General features: G+C 39.4%; 2 protein-coding genes across 7 annotated transcripts in view; one reads left to right on the top strand and one right to left on the bottom strand.

The window, feature by feature from the left end:
• ptprdb (protein tyrosine phosphatase receptor type Db) overlaps nucleotides 1–3,694 on the top strand; it is a 168,152-nt gene extending 164,458 nt beyond the window's left edge. The window contains exon 43 of the mRNA XM_034688756.1: nucleotides 310–3,694. Within this exon, the coding sequence (XP_034544647.1) occupies nucleotides 310–378 (69 nt within the window). The 3' untranslated portion in view covers nucleotides 379–3,694. The remainder of the gene's footprint in view (nucleotides 1–309) is intronic.
• A 3,056-nt stretch (nucleotides 3,695–6,750) lies between these two features.
• kdm4c (lysine (K)-specific demethylase 4C) overlaps nucleotides 6,751–17,272 on the bottom strand; it is a 32,868-nt gene continuing 22,346 nt past the window's right edge. For 2 of the 6 annotated variants that reach the window (XM_034687683.1, XM_034687681.1), the window contains exons 18-22: nucleotides 10,981–11,175; nucleotides 10,420–10,590; nucleotides 9,164–9,283; nucleotides 8,049–8,126; nucleotides 6,751–7,897 (exon numbers count right to left, since the gene is read on the bottom strand). In XM_034687683.1, the coding sequence (XP_034543574.1) occupies nucleotides 7,730–7,897; nucleotides 8,049–8,126; nucleotides 9,164–9,283; nucleotides 10,420–10,590; nucleotides 10,981–11,175 (732 nt within the window). In that variant the 3' untranslated portion in view covers nucleotides 6,751–7,729. Of the gene's footprint in view, nucleotides 7,898–8,033; nucleotides 8,127–9,163; nucleotides 9,284–10,419; nucleotides 10,591–10,980; nucleotides 11,176–17,272 lie in introns of all 6 variants that reach the window. The other 4 variants (XM_034687680.1, XM_034687678.1, XM_034687679.1 and 1 more) reach the window with 3 other exon arrangements.

Consider the following 17,272-nt stretch of genomic DNA (forward strand, 5'->3'; position numbering starts at 1 on the left):
GGCAGAATTTCACACAAAAGGCTAATGGAAAAACATGATGTAGCAATGTCATTATGGACTAAAAGGGTCAATGCTCAACATTACTTCCACTTTTTGTGGAAAAACATTTTTCTTCTTGTACACAATTAGTGGACAGTATAAAGATTATGGCCTTATTCCCTCCTCCCTTGTTCCCCCTAACCTATACCAGCCATAGTTTCATTATCTATTGCCTGCTGCAACTTGATCTATTGCTAGAGCCAAAAACAGTAATTCTAGTTCATTTTGTTTTCTCTTCCACTGACTTCATATTCTTCTGCCCCCCTCTAGGACCAGTACCAGTTCTGCTACCGGGCCAGTCTGGAGTACCTGGGAAGCTTTGATCACTATGCAACATAAACCCAGTGGCCGTCTCTCAAGCCACATCCCACCTACTGCACTTCTCTTAGGTCACACACTGTGGTCTGAATGAATGCACTAGGCTGGGATGTGTCTTTGAAGAGTTCAGGCCACCACATGCACAGTGAAGGGGGACCATCGGCTTACTCCGTACCAAGAAACAGCACCTCTAACTGAGCCATAAAAACCTGCTTGACAAGGGTGTTTCTTCCACCCTCAGCCCAAACACACCCATTGGTCAGTCTGAAGAAGCAACTTCAACCACTGTTCCAATCAGAATACTTGATCAAATCTTGATTTTTTTATTCGTTTCAGTGCTTTTGTGAGCACCCAGATTGCTTTACATTGTTTGGGTGTGGAACTCTCACTTCGTCCACCACCAGTGTAGCATCACCAACCTGAACACAGGACCTGGCTACAGTATATAGCTGTCACTTTTTTCTATCGCGAGGACTGTCTAGACGGAGTCTACAGATTTATCTTATGGAAGCCACGTGGACCGACCGAGAGAACTGGGACTTTAAAAAGCACCAGAGTATTGCCAACAGGAGACTGAGAACACAGAGCACAGTATTAAAAAGACAAAGAACTCACATCCCAAAAAAGAGACACCCAGAAGTGTTTTTTTCTGTTTTGTTTTGGAAACAGACTCTCGTTTCCTGTGAATGAATAAGAAGATATTTCTACCATACAGTAATAAAAACCACCAGTTCAACCTTATGCTTCACAAGTTAAGATAAGGGAAATATGGAAGAGGTTTAAAATGCATACCACAAAGTAAAACATTAATTTAGTTTTTTAGAAAAAATATAGATATGTGACTATCTTGTTTTTTAAAAACTGGGTATTCCTCGTGGCACGTTCTGTTTTCTTGTTTTTACAGATTTCTGACTTTGTCCCCACTGACCATACAAAGGCAAAGTTGTGTTTTTCTTTTTTTCTGTGTAATCCAATGAGCTGTAGCGTTTTGTTTTTTTTTAAAGTGATACGATACTGTTTTAAAGTGTACAATCAAAATCTAGTGTGGAAAATGTTCACGATTCTATGAAAAACACCATCATTGAGTGTCACTCTTCTTTACTCTCTACCCACAAACACGTTTCGCATGCACACAAGACTTTCAACCTCATTTCTATCTGGCCTGTGGTGTCAGAGGGGGCGGCCATATTTGAAATCCCAGGGCCCACAGAGGTACGGCAGTAACTCTGCTGCTACCAGAAAGCCTGGCGAATGATCTTGCCAAGTTGGTACGTGTGCAGGTTGAAAGAAAGCCAGATTAAACACAACTACAGAGAGTATGCACAGAAAGCAAAATATGAAAATAACTATTTATGTGTCCAAATAAGCTTCACAAAGATTTCTCCAAGCAGGGAGCGAGAGAGGGGCTGTAGAAAACAGGGTGGGATGGGGGGGTCATGGGAAAGGAACAATTTTCTCACTGGAATGCTCACCTATTACTTTTCGTTCTGTCTGATTCAGTGTGCAATAAGTAGATGTATTATATATTTTTGTGTCCAGTCACTAACTGCAGTTATATGCCATAATGAGGATGATGATGATGATATTGATGATGGTGCATCATTTTTTCAGACACACGGATGTTACGCTTGGTATGGTTCTCACCACCCATGTAATGTGTCCAAACAGAGGGAACGACCTCTGACTTTTAGGAAGTAGACCTTTTTATCATGTCACAACTCCAGTAGATGATGTCATCCTCCAGTGCGTCACGGCAACCAACGAATGATCAAACTCATACTTCAAACAGCATCTAATAAGTATTTTTGATTTTAGATTTCTAGTGCCTTATATTACACGCCTATTTTGATAAAGTTACTTTAAAGGGTTTTCTGTGTACTTTATGTGTGTATGCTCGTGTGTAAGAGAACTGAATGTCCGTATATATGATTTTGTTATGTTACTGTAAGTTAAAGTATCTTGTGTGTTATGTTCTTGGCTGTGAATTTTTTGTATGGAAGGCTCTGCGCAGGCTGGATAGTTGTATTCATCACTTTTCAACCCAGCAACAACATTATCATATCTCTCTTGATCATATAAATCGTATCTTATATGAGACTTAACTACAGATGGAAAAAGATGCTCATTAGCAGATGAAAGGTTTGTACGTGGACAGCCTTCTGTCTTTTCTTCCTGGGACACTTGCACAAGCTTTGTGTATAAAGTCTGTCATTCAGACCTCAGTCTGCCTGCCATGAGATTTTGGCCATACTCGCGACTTTGGCACAGAGTGCGAGCTGGCTCAGACAAGTCATACTTACTCAGCTATGTAGAAGTCTATATACAGCTGAACAGCGGTGGCTGTCTTTGTCAGCTTGGAGAGAGACTAAAGTGAAAGAAACTTCAAAACAGGGCTAAGCTCATGTATCCCACCTCAAGCCCTTCATTTGAAATCAAAGTGATCACCTGTGTTTCTCATTCTGATGTCTACAGTTATATGTATTTGTTTCCTTTAACGACAAAGGCTGAGAGTTCAGGTGCTACGTCTCCAACAACACAGAACCTACAATTTGTTTTGTTTTGTTTTTGTATCTCCATTTAAGCTTGACCATATAAGGGATCATTGACAGTTTTCCACTATCTTACAGTAACCCTGTTGTCGTTTTTGTATGCATGGTACCACTTTTGAGATGCCCCTTTGGTCACACCCATTATGGGAAGACTTGCACTTTCTCTCTTTGTACTATGCACTAATACTACTATCCTATTATCGCTAATAGCCCCCACCCCCCCCCCAAAAAGGAGTTAACTTGAACTCAGCAAAGATGGACCCTGTAATGCTCACATGGTTGTGTATATGTAAATAACACAAAACACAGAGAGTAATTGAAATGCATAAACAAATGATTAAATAGATAAATGATTTTAAGGTCATGAGTGAGTAAAAGTCTATGAGATAAACAGAGTGATATAATAAAAGGATGCACCTGAAATCACAGTTTATGGCACAACCGTATGTGCAATACATCACATTGTGGAATTGTTGTACCACAAGAGAAGTTTCACAAAAAGGTGTTCTATTTTACCCCCAATGTATCATGTAGATGGATAAAACTGGAGTTGATAAATTGTATAAAAACAAAAATATGATGTGTTACTTGGATCAGTTACCTCCAATTGGTCTGTAAATGTAAAATTTTTTTTGTTTTGTTTCGTTTGCTGCTCCGAGTCAACAAGTGCTTTTTATTTTCTTACATTGGTTCTCGGAGCGTGTGAAAACCGAAAAACAGGTCTGTATGGATTTCTGTTCTCTGTCGACACAAGTTTCATTTGTTACAAATAAACTCAAGTAAAATAACTGCTGCTGCTGTTGCTGTATCACTAATTAACACATATAAATGAACTGTGTAGAGAGATGTTGGAAAGAGGACAGGGAAGGCAGAGCCAGCAAAAGAAGCCTGTGTGCTTGCCCCCGCCAAAAGACTGTAAATAGAAAACAGAAATAAGAATATGTAGCGAGACGCTGAAAAGAGGACAGAGAAGGTTTAAGCCAGGGCAAGAAGCCTGCTGGGGCTCAAGCTTGACCCTGCAATGTTAAGCTACACTGTTTCTGCTCTGGCTCAACAAGTGCTTTTATTTTCTCTCACTGGAAACAGGGTTAAACACATACAAGGGGGGCTTGTAGAGGAAACAGCTAGAGTATGTATTGGATGCTGATAGCGGAGATATAAGAACTACCATAAATATTCACCAAAACATCCTAGCCATTGAAAACTACTCAATTGATTTCACAAACCAATCCAAAGAGTGAAATTCAAAGCTTTCATAGCTACAGTGAGTCTGGTGGACACTTTTGTCCACTAAAAATTCTACAGTAACCATGCACCTTGGTCACATCTTGGTCCACTAGAAAATGTACACCCATTAAGTCACTTTTGTAGGCCAACAACTTCACAACAAGAGCCAGCCACTGCTTTCCCCTCCTGAGTCACCAAACAAAACTTCCTTGCCAACCAAAAGTCCTTCATTCAAGCGCTATGGCCTCCTCTAACACTTTGATTTTAGCCACCACAACCACAGAAGACATGGCCCTGCTAACCACCCAGTGCATGAGTGCTGCTTCTCAAGACTCCTGAGTTCACCAAGCCCCAAAGACCTCCTTAATCAACGACCATCAGCTGCACACCACTTGTTATCTGCAATCAAAACTTTTACAACCTCTGGAGAAAGCTCTCTCTCTCCTCTACTACCCTACGTCAAAGTTTACCTTTCCTCCCAGTGGTTGTGTGACACAGTGACACTAGCTTTAATTTGATTCTAGAAGTACCAATAAATGTTTTATCCATTGTTTTGACTGTGTACTGAGCATTCCAGTCTCACAGGGCAATTACATTTCTATAAACTTTTAGCTTAGTTAAATCTATACTGGAGAAACAGACTGAGGCTACACTTTGCAGTGGGCGAAGAGCTGCAACTGAAATGGACTTACTCATTCATGGCTGACTTGTTATTTTCAAAGCACAGCAAATTATCTTGCAAAGCTGCTTCCAGGGAGTAGAGAGACTGTCTTGCTTCTGAGCTTCAAGCAAAGCAGTCTTTTTTTCTGTTGTTGTTGTTGTTACAGACTCTGACGCTCTGTTAAATTTGCACTTGATTTGTGAATCAGCTCAATTCCCACCACTTCACCATGTTAGACTGTGTGGGATGCTTTAAAGAGTCACTTAGTCTTTTCGAGACAAATGCTTCTCCCTTTGGCTTTCTGGGCCAAGTATGTATATGCTCTATGCTTCTCTGGCAATTCAGAAAATGTCTTTTTTCATATGTCATAATTGTTTAGCTGTACACTGGAGGGAATGCTATGGTTAGAGCAAGCAAAATAGAGGTATTGTCTGTGCCTACAGTTTTTACAAAAACATTGATGAGTCAATCTTCTTTTTGTAGATGGATTTCTTCCTGTATATTTTCAGATAGGTGATATACAAACAATCTGTTGAGTGATACACTACAGAAGGAGAGTGATAAGGTAGATCTAAATTTTACAAAGCTTTGCCAAAAACAAGAATATAGCGGGTTTGTTTCCTGATAAATGAAACCTAAATAAACAGGCTCTGGTATGTTTTGGAAAAAGTTAGCATTGGCCCACAATACATCCAAATGTCTGTGGGATACCATAAGCCCAAGTATGGCCATGCTCACTTAAAAGTCAGAGTTGGTTTTGTAAGTTTAGAAGTGTTTGTTTGCCAGTTTCATCCGGGATGACTTGTCCTCTTGTTTGGCTTCAGTATCACAGAGAGCCCTCTGAAGCAGGCAGTGACATTGTTTTTTTGGAAGTACAAAGCCTCCTCAAGCAGTGCCATGGGCACTTAAGATACACCCTGGATTTCACTCACTGTCTGTTCTGCCAGGCTTCTCAGGTAAAAGGCTAGGACCAGGTTCTATATCCTCATCATGGGGTAACAGTTCTTCTGGGAATGCTTGTCAGGCAGTGCACTGTCAAATTACTGAATACTGTTTGAAGTCCATACAGTTTTTTTAACTCTATGGACTTCCCCTCCAAGTAATCCATCTCATGCTTACATGTCGCTGAGTGTATTATTATTAACACATTACCAAACGTTCTTATTCATTCATCTTACCAGGATGTGTCTGATACTTGATTCCGGCCAAAACCCACAACAGTGATTAATTCTCAACAACCAAAGCTACACCAAGGACAATCTAATCACACACATCATATCAAAGCAATCCATGGAAAGAAGGTCTGGCACAATTCAACTCTGCCTGTTGACACTGTGACAAAAGAGTGACCCAGCATTGGGGTCCTGCTCCTCCCCTGTTTAAATTCTAATTTACAGATGTATACATTTGCTCCACTGCAGACAAAATTGAAAACTGTATTTTATTCTTCTGATGAGATTGTGGCTTTCACAACTATTATGTGTATTTTGTGGGGGGGTTTTATTATCAGAAACAGCGGTTAGAAATTCAAGACAGGATATCAGTGACTTTAGAATAAAATTTTAGTTAAAATTTCAGTTCTAACATTTACTTGAATCCAAGTACCATTTTATGTGGCTTGTGTTCTGTGATTGTAATGAACTTCCATGCAAGACAGGAGCAATGCTTGCGAACTGTTCTTTCCTTTAGGTGAAGGTACTATTATAATGTGATTGCTGATCCCATTTTTTTTTTTTTTTTTGCATTCATTTTAGATATTAGGTCCTGAAATAATTCATTGTTTTTAAGACCACCAAGGAAAAAGCCTTCAAAAATGTTTGATGCCAAAGTGCAACTATTTATATCACTCATTCTGGGATATATATATATATATATATATATATATATATATATATATATATATATATATATATATATATATATAAATAAAACGACTCCAAATAACTGACAATTTCATTGAAAAAAACAAATATGTAATTTTTTATTGTCTTTCCTTACATCAGTTAGCAATAGTTTAACTATAGCAAGCCAAAAATAAATACAAATTTTAAATAATTTCAACAATGTGTTTCATTTAACGGAGCAACAGTAGCATTTCACATTAAAGGGGCCTTTTCCAACACACAGGCATGGCTTCCAGTCTGAATCTCTCTTTCATCTTAGGAAGTGCTTGACATTTGGTCAATTTTCTTTTTGTCAATTAACAGCGATTCATTTCTCAGTTTCAATTATAAAATACATTTATGATTTGTCAATACAGATTCCAAAGCAGCGCAGAGAAGAAGCCATTGGAGTGTACTTGGACTCGACCCAGCAGAAGCAGTTAAGAGACAGTGTTAAACATGCAGGGAGAAGCAGTAAGACATGAGGGAAATACTACAAGCAAAGTGCATGAATATTCAAAATCAAAACTGGAAATAACAGACCCCCCCCACCCCACCCAAAAAGCTACCAGAGGCAAGCTATTTTAGAAAAATCCCACCTGTGAAGTCTTTTTATTGTACAAAGAAAAAAGTTCTTGTTCATTTCAAAAAGGGTGACGTGACAAATGTAAGCCACGTTTAATTTTCCCTGACGGATGTGAAAGCACGAGGCATCTGAGGCAACATTGCCCGCTGTTTACCCGTTCTGTAAGAGTCCATTTGTCCAATCAGAATTCTTCTCCAGCCTGTTACATCACTCAATCACTGATGTTAAATTACAAGCACACACAAGTTTACATCCATTAGACCCAAATCACCCATTTCCCTTCTGTTTTTTTATCTGATTTGCTCGCAGGGAAGTTGTGTGGACAAAAGCTAATGAGGAAGTAGATCTCCCACATACAGTCATACTCAATCACACACACACAAACACACACACACCATCACTCTTTCCTCTAACATCAGCTGTTCATTCAGTGCATTCATTTGTCATCGATCATCCTCCCATGACTTCATTTCCCTTTGTGGCTGCGTTGCTCCCATGTGCTTTTGGCAGTTGTACGGAGACCTGGCAGGGCCACATAGTCTTTCTGGAAGCGTGAATTAGGTGTTCTCTGGCGTTTCCTCTCTCCCTGCGTGGTGAAGAAGGCGTCCTGAAAACGCATGCTTGAGGCCGTGGACTGGAAAACAAGACACAAGGAAACACCAACAAGTTAAGAATAAAATATTCCAGATGGCAAATGACATTTTAACTTGAGTATAGTATCACTGTTATGGTTTAAAGTTTGTGTGTTCACCAGTAAGTCTAATACTTACAAGTCTACGCTTCACCTTTTTAGGCAGGTCTTCATCTAGCGTGTAGACGTCTTCTCTTTTTGCCAGAACCTGGGACCCGTCTTCAAACTCCACCTGAGAGAAAAGGAATATAGGAGGTAGTTATTTATGCTGTGGGCACAGTTTTCTGAACACACTGTAAACTGCATTCCTTTGCCTCTTTTTATCCATGTAGACACATTTTACCAGCTTCTTTTCAGAACCATAAATTAAAAATCAATATCTATTTGCAGTTTATAACCTACTAAAATGATAAACAGCCAAAAATAAGGCAGTGCTCTTATGGCATTTAAACTTTGTTCAATAATGGTAACAGAAATCAAAAACAGCCCTAACTTTAAGTGCGGATGATAAAAAATGAAATAAAATTCATGTTACTTCTGTTTTCATAACAAGAGCTTGTCCTCAAAAATATACGTTTTTAAGCGCCAAGTAGACCCTGAAGTGAAACACGACCTGAAAATCTTTCCTGCCAAAACACACCTTGACAATGGAAGGTTCTTGTTCAGCCTATTTTTTTAAATGTGACCTCTCTTAAACCGAGCGTGTGCGTCACAGAAGCATTTGTGCATAACTAATGGTTGACGCCCCGCTCTACTAAATAAAGCTTTAAGTGGAAACCGCATGACTCTTAGCTTAGTGAATATTTCAGTGAGTTTGAATAATGCAGATTGTCACCTCCATCTCATCCTCCTCTCCTCGCTCGCTCTCTTCATGCCTCTACCCATCTGCCTTCACTCTGTGTCTAAATAGCTTTTGCTTCCTGTATCTCTCCCTTTTCATCCTCCCATCATCCTCCATCTCAGCTCCCACTCCACCTCTTTAGTCACCATAACTTTAGCACCTTCCTAAATCTGTCTCCAGTGTCCTCTTCCTTCTTTTCTCACCCTCCACTCCTTCATACACACACCTGGGGACCCTGACAACGTCAGAGAAGTCACGATGATTCTGATGTTCACTTCTACAAGTTTGCTGCTGTCTCGCTCTGACCTACAATTGAAGATTAAATCTGCAAAAATGGGTCATATGCCTCTCTACTTTTACCATTTGTCAAGACTATGTGCATCAATGGTAAACAACATCAACATATTTGTGCATGTTTGTGTAGGTACCTGGTACATGTAGGAGATGTTAGATCCCAAGTACTTGGCACCATAAAACAGCCCATCAGGCCATTTTACCTGAACAGCTTCCCCGACTTCAGGAGGGCCCAAGTTCACACAATCTCTGCTCTAAAAATACACGAGAAAAAAGGTTGGACCCGTTAGAGACTGGATGTGTGAAAACGTCTTCAAAAGCACATTTAAAAAGTCATTCAAGGTGAGTGCTGTGATGCAGAAAAAAAACTCCTTTTAGTTTTTGTTTGAGACTTGAGTCATACCGTTTCCTACCCTTATGCTAAATACAATAATAGACCTTAATACGCTTTCCTGCAAATCAGCTGACAGGGCTAAAAATAAATCAGAAATTTGTATGAAGTCCTGTTGACACATTTTAAAACTCACCACAATGTAAGCACATCATCAATTTCCAAATCATGTGTTTATTTTTAATATATGTGGAACCTCAAGACCAACAAAAAGAAAACTTGTGTGCTGGTTTTAACACTAAATGACACTTATGTGCGAAGGATTTACAGAGTGCCAGCCTAAAGCGACAACAAATGCATTTTAAATCTGAATGACAAACAAAGTTCCAAACATGAATTATAATATGAAATAAAAACAAAATATTTTATGTTAATCCCATGAAGCCCGGATAAAAAAAAACTGTATAATTGAATGTTTAATTTCATATCAATATCAAAAGACTTATTAATCTAGTGTATTAAAGTGGTCTATTAAGGCTGAGGTTCAGTACTGAATATGAATCAGCGGATTGTCCTCACCCTTACAGCAGTAGTAGCGGTTGATGTGTCTGTCACACACATACTTCTCTCTCACAGTGCCAAGCTCACTAGTGAACTCACCAGTCATTACCATAATTACATGAACAAAGGATAAGCAGCATAGATAATGTATATATTGGATAGATGGAAAAACAGTCATGTCATTGACAAATTGCTGCCATGAAAACTCAGCTGGCTTCTTGAGAGTCCCTTTTTATTTAAATTGCCTGAAAGGGAGTCATTGTTGACACATGACATCTATGAAAAGCTTTACAGTGAAACAGAATACTCAATCACAAACCTGCCAAGAAGCACACTATGCAATCAGGTTTGTATGTGAATTATAACCATTAAAGTACCAATAATATTACACCATAAGAAGGCAGTACTTTTCAAAATAGCAGTGTTTTATATCAGATATGACCTCTTACAACTGGGACATGACCTCTTGAGCGTGGCTCTAATGAAACATCTTCTCACCACTATATCCTCGGGGTAGGTATCATTGGAGAAGGAGCCGTCATCAAACATGACCTCGTAGAACATCTGGGAGCTGATCTGGGTGACCTTTGAGCTGTAGTAGCGCAGGTTCTTGTGTTTGGAGATCACTGTCTGGCCCAGTGTGATGGACGCTTGGCACGCTCGCTGCTTCTAGTACACACGGAGAGCATAATTTAGACTGCTGTATTCTAGCCAATAACGTATTAATTGAAGCTAATGCTTTTATAGTGCTTCATTTTAATGAATACATTTTTCATTTACACATGTTAAACAAAAAAACATATTTAAATTCCTATAAAAAAACACCTTACCACTTACAGCTGTAGAAAAATGTAAACCATAATCATAAAAGCACTTCCACAGCACTGTTTGAGAGTAGCATCTGTCGTTACTCGTCTAGAACAGATCCAATTATCCCAAGGAGTTGTCAAGCAATGACATAAAAGCCTCTCATACATAACTCAAAGAGCAAACACATTCTTGCGTCCATTCAAACAGAGCACAACTCCTTTCATAACAGACACCTGTCCTTTGACTTACAGCTGATGAGCCCCGTGATTGATGTCTATGGCAGGTGATGGATACCACATACGGCCAATCATCCGGCTCCATTGTTACACCGGCGGCATGAGCACAGGTCACATGAAAAGAGGTGGGACACCGGCCACATGAGCACTGGATACAAGCACCAGCCTGCCGCTTCCCCGTGCAGCGCTTACGACAATAGATGCACCTCTGTAAACACACAGGAGAGAGACAACTGTCAAAACACTGACAGGCTAGAGCCTTCTACTCTGTTGTACTGAAGACACTAGGGATGTAACGATATATCGCAAATCAGTAAAAAAATCTATACAATCAAGGGTGGATTAAAATCGATTCAACATAATTTGTATCGGGGTATAATTTTTAAACAGTAGAAGGCGCTATCTGCATTATACTCTGCTTGTTCAACATCATTAAGTCTCTTGCGCTGCTCTCTCGTCACTCGCTGAGTGGAGGTGTTTTAAGTTTAAAGCATGTTTCAATGTGAATCAGCTGACTGCTCAGAGCGGAGACGCTCAGCTGGGGGCTGCCGCTGAGTGAGAGGTCTCCACGAGCGCTTTTGTTCCCGCCGCCTCCCGGCTGACACATGACCATGTTCACACGCTTATTTTCCTCTGTAAGAACGAGTAGACTGGACACAGAGTCCAAAATATGATTCTGTTCAGTTGTCCTGTTGCAGTAAATCCACAGTCTTCACTCCATGACCATGTGTCCACAGAGATTTTTTATAATCCTGCTCCTCATGTTGATATTCAGCGTGTTTAACATTTTGAACACCTCAATATGATCAGTAGCTGTTTAATACCGTCAGTAATATACATTGTGTCGTGAAGGAAAATTTGATTTTAAAAAATACTTGAAATTTACATCCCTAATTTAAAGAGATTGACCTTATTTGTTTTAATATTAAATACTTTCATTTGGGAATTTTTCACTTTCCATTTCTTGATAATTGTTCTGAAATTTTCCAATGGGGTATTTTTGGTGGTCATTTTTAGTTTTTTTGCAAGGTACTGAAAAAAGTGTGCAGTGGTTTTATTTGAGTTACAACACACCTTACAAATGAAAAAGGATTACTTTGTTTACAAAGAAATATAAGAGAAAAAATATGTATTGGAACTTTCCATATCTGAGAATTGAAATAAAATAATAGTTATTTAAATTTTGAGTTCTATCCCGTTTTCTTCAGAATTGTGAGTGAATCGTATCGTGAACCAATAATCCGGATTCGAATCAAATTGTGGGAGTGTATCGTTACATCCCCAGAAGACCTCTCTCATTTAACATCACCAGCCTTGTTCTTGGTATGTAAAGTTATAAAGTACAATGTTGGTAGACACATTCACTCAAAGGTAGGGGCATGGTAGTAAAATTGAAAGACATTCAGTGTTTCCCTAAAAAGGTCTACACTGTCTCAAAATCTCGTTCCAGCAATCTGTGCTAACAACAAAGAAAACAGGCTGTCATGAGGGCCAATTACCTCAGAACAATGTTGATCGCTTTATCCCTGATGGAGACACTATATTACATTCAAATGAGTGGCACATCTATGCGCTAAAAATGTATACTACATAAAGGCAGTGAATACAGTACCAGGTATAGAGGGATTGTTTCACAATCTGGTAAAGGCAGGGAAGGGTTTGTACTCCAAAAACTTTGAAGCACATGCTAATGGGGTAAGTTACATTCCGTCACAAACTACATTAGACCAACTGTTATTGGGTGTCTTTATTGCACTAGGGGATGTTGAAGCTCATGCAACAGTGTAGTCTTTGTAACAGGGAGGGAAAAAAAAGAGCAATTTAAAATCTGTATTTCCACTTGGGAGGTTTACGCAATATGGGCTCAAGAAAAACAGAAGCGAATTAAAGACAAAAGACCGCTAAGTGAATCATCGCTCAGTTGCGCCCTAAACCTCTAACATAATTTGAAACCATCATGTGCTCCAAATAATGTGAAATCTAGTCAGAGCACTGTTATTGGATACAGTGGTGTAAACAAAACACAAAAAGGAATAACACGAGGAGAAGGAGAGGAGGGCCAGTCGCTGCAGTGATGGAATAACATGTTTCTTTTTGAGCATAACATGAGGAAACCCTCAAATAAGACCAATCAGATGACATCACTTGAGGTTTCCACAACAAACCAGTGCTGCAGTGTGTATGCTGTGGAATTATTTCGTAACCAGAACCCAGCTGCACGTTGGAGGGTGCAAAACAAGCTTACACACACACACACACACACACACACACACACACACACACACACACACACACACACACACACACACACACACACACACACACACACACACACACACACACACACACACACACACACACACACACACACACACACACACACACCTGCATTTTTAAGGCTACCCCTCAGTTTCTTGGAACCAAACAGCCCATCAAGTCCATTTCCTCCACTGTGGCATCCCCCCTCTCCTCCTCCTCCTCCTCCTCCTCCTCCTCCTCCTCCTCCTCCTCCTCCTCCTCCTCCTCCTCCCCCAGAAACACTGCTCTCTTCCACTAAAGGGAAAGGAATGACGACATCCTCCCATTATAACTCCACCCGCTCCCTATTCCTCATTCACCCTTTTCTCCTGCCTGCCATCTCATTCCATTTCCTCCACTCTCCTCCTCATAAAAACACCCATCTGTGCCCTCCGTCTTGCTTCACTTCCTCGCCCAGTCTTCCTCTCCCTTGCTATTCACTTCTCTCTGAAGGTAATTTATTCATTCATCTAATTCCTGGGAATCCACACTGAAATATCCATATGTTGACGGATAATACGCCTATGTTTCGGCAAACTCTTCAGAGCATGTGTGTCAGCTGTATATAAGCTCAACTGGGAATTATCTGGTGTGTAAATGTGAATTCTAGCTTATAAAAGGCTTTGATGACATGTAGGCTATATTAATATCTTATGCTATGCAAAAGGGAACATGATGCACCTAAACAGCATGTGTGAAGTACAGAGAAGCTGTTACATAACTTAATAACCTTGAGGTATTTTAAGTCCCTGATTCATATGAAAGGAAATTACGTATATATTCTCCCAGGAAGAATAAATGAGCATTTTAAAAAAGTTTTCATCTACACAGTTTAACCTCTTATCCACCTGTCAGACGTTTTCCCTTATAATCAAAAGCCTTTAAAATGAATACTTTAACCTCAACAGCCAACCTGGCTGTACCTTTACAATCATCTAGATCAAGAAGGCTAAGCTGATATCAGGTGAGGATCAGGAGGTATTGTGTAAAGAGACAATGAAAAAGAAGTCCTCATTTTCCTTCTAATGGGGTAACCCAAAGAAAATCCATCATTTAAAATGGGTGATGAAATTCTGTAACTTTATCCCTTTTTTCTGATTAATGAACCATTTTTTAAGCACAGGTCCTTTAACTCTGAACTGAGAGGACTTTTTTTACTCAGCACTTTTCTTGGTGACTAACTTGGCCTACATTCCAGAAAGCTTTTTCCCATACCTCCTCCATTATGGACGAAAGTGTCTGGTCCACCTATTGAGGCCAGCTTGACAAGATTGTGACTGGCATGCAACACACCCAGAGAGTGTGGAGAGAATTGAGTTTGTGTGTGTGAGTGAAAGAGCCCAGATGTGCATTCATTTCTGGGAAAAACTAGATGTCATGGTAACATAAAGTAATGTAAATATGCCAATATGTGTTTATTACGTTTGAATGTGTGAATCTATGTGTGAGAGTCTAACCCACGTCCCCCTGCTCTTGTGCCTTCTCAGAGGTGTATTTGGGTGCCTGTGTTGAGCCATGCGTTAAGAACATTCCCATAGTAAATTATGAATGCGTACGTGTGCACGGATGTGTGCGTGTGCACTGTGATAGTAAATTATAAATGTACTGGGCTGCTGCAGGGGCAATGGGTCCAATGCAAGCTTTAAAACACGTGGGCCGCGAAGCAAACTAACAAATGATGAAGTGAACATGAGAGAGAGAGAGAAGGTACAACACCCATGATCCCACTCAGATGACGAGTCACATAAGTCGCAGAGCCTTATCTAAGCAATCTATAGCACAGGGTTGTACATTGCAAACTTAGAAATTTTGAGTGTGGTCTTTTGTGTTAGTTAAGCTACACAGAATGTGGGCACAAAGTAAGGGACAATTTTCAAAGGGGTTATATAAGGTCTCTTATTTAATTAGTGGTGTGTTTTGGGCATAAAATGAATGACTTCTCCTATTCCCTTTTATATGACAGATTTAGGCATATCTTTAAAAAAGATCAGGCTGTACCAGCTCATTAACCTTTCTTCCGTCCACTGTACCCATGTACACACAGAGCACATATAAGCCTCAGCACTCAGAAAGGCCCAGCAGCACAACTTAGACTGTTTTGCTTCACATCAATGAAAGGAGAACCGTAAACCTTTTTTTAATATTCATGAAAGATCACAGCTTGGTGTCTTCATAAATGCATGTATGATGCAGACCAGACTGTCTCTTAATCTTTATGGACACGATTGTTCGTGGAACTATTTAAGAGAAATAATAAACGGACCCTTTTATAGCAAGCGTGTACGTTTTAAAGAGAGCATGCATCAGAAGGAGCTTAGCGTGGGTCTACTGCCCTCACAGGGCTTTAACTGGAGTTTAAAAAGGCTCCTCGAGGTGAAGTAGGTGGAGGAGAACGTGGTGGTAAGTATTACCCAGGCTTCTGTCAAAATATGAATAGTGACACAGAGCAATATGAGGATTACAGGAGTAAGGATTTGAAGATGCTGGGCTTTTGTTTTGCTTATGTCTCAGTAGGGTTGCAAAAATTCCGGGAATTTTCAAAGTTGGAAACTTTCCATGGGAGTTAACGGGAATTTCTGGGAATAAACCAGGAATTTACTAAATTAAAGGTTGGCTCTTAAAGGTAACTTGAATATAGTAGGGGAAGATATATTTTATCATAATCCTGACTAAAACAACCAGATTTCATGCAAGTACAGTTGAATATCTATGCTATTCATCAATCACATGCACATAGCACACTGCTTACTGCAGGGCTATAGAGACCACGCCCCTTGCATGCACTTTTTGTTTAAAATTTTGAATGGGACTTTGTGGGGATTGCATTTTTGTTAATTTTTGAATGGGTTGGGTTGGGGGGGATGAGTAATATTTAACTCAACATTCATATTTGGTCTTCAATGAAAAAATTGATTGTTCAATAAAATATTTAACTCTTGATAAAGTTCAACTTACAAATAAATCTGTTTAATTGTATTATTTTGGATGGATGTCTGCTTATAACAAAACAAATATTTATGCTTGGATATGATACCTTTCCATTAAATTCCCAGTAAATTTCCATATATTCCCATAATTTCCTGTGAGAAGCTTACCTTCTCTTCCAGCAAGCTTCACTGTTTTTATATTTCACCTTAATCCAGAACTCAAGGAGGTTTTTGAAAATAGATCCATCTGTTTTAAAATGAACTGAAACATGGGCCAAACCAGATAGCGCTTGTGTCAGCATGTTGATTAGTAAAAAATTGGGCAAAGGAAAAGAGAGATTTTGTGACGTCATGCAGGGTGAGTGAAAAAATTGCAGTCAGAGGTAAATCTTTAGATCAGATACATCTTCTAAAGAGATGAACCTCTCTATATCAAACCTCTCATGATTATCAAAGAATGTGCTTTCAGCTGCTTTCCGGAAAGACTTTAATCTGTGGTGTCAGGCAAAAAAATTGGCCCTGTGACAAACTTGGGAAGGAAGGACTGTTTCCCACAAAAAAAGGTTTTAAAGGATTGTAGAATGTGGAACATTTTAGCCTTTTTTGGGATTATCAAAAGCTTTTTATGACATCTCGCCTACAGTTTTTTGTTGTTTGATTTTGGGCTCATGGATATAGATAGTGACTTTGTGGTTTGTGAATTATTATCCAAATGAGCTTAATTTCAACGTGGTATGAGCAGATATGAACCACAACCCTTTTGGGTAATGTCACAGTGTCCACAAAGTTAGTGTCCCATGAAGTGTTAGTGCACAGCCATTGAACTATTTACGGTTAGATGCTCATGTAAGAGCCACGATTGGTTAGTTCCATTATGTTTGGGTCTGCTGAAACCACTATTGACTCTGGTTAATAAAGATCAATTTTCCAATTTTAACTTGATAAGGATATCTGAGAAATATGGTTAAAATTTGACCAAGAAGTGTTGAGATTTAATCTTCTCAGTATTTTGCTGTTAAATGACCTGAATTAGCAGAGCAAAGGAGAAATCAACATGCAGCGAAGATCCTAAGCTGAACT

The sequence above is a fragment of the Notolabrus celidotus genome, chromosome 7 (genome assembly GCF_009762535.1).
Source record: "Notolabrus celidotus isolate fNotCel1 chromosome 7, fNotCel1.pri, whole genome shotgun sequence".
Taxonomy (NCBI): domain Eukaryota; kingdom Metazoa; phylum Chordata; class Actinopteri; order Labriformes; family Labridae; genus Notolabrus; species Notolabrus celidotus.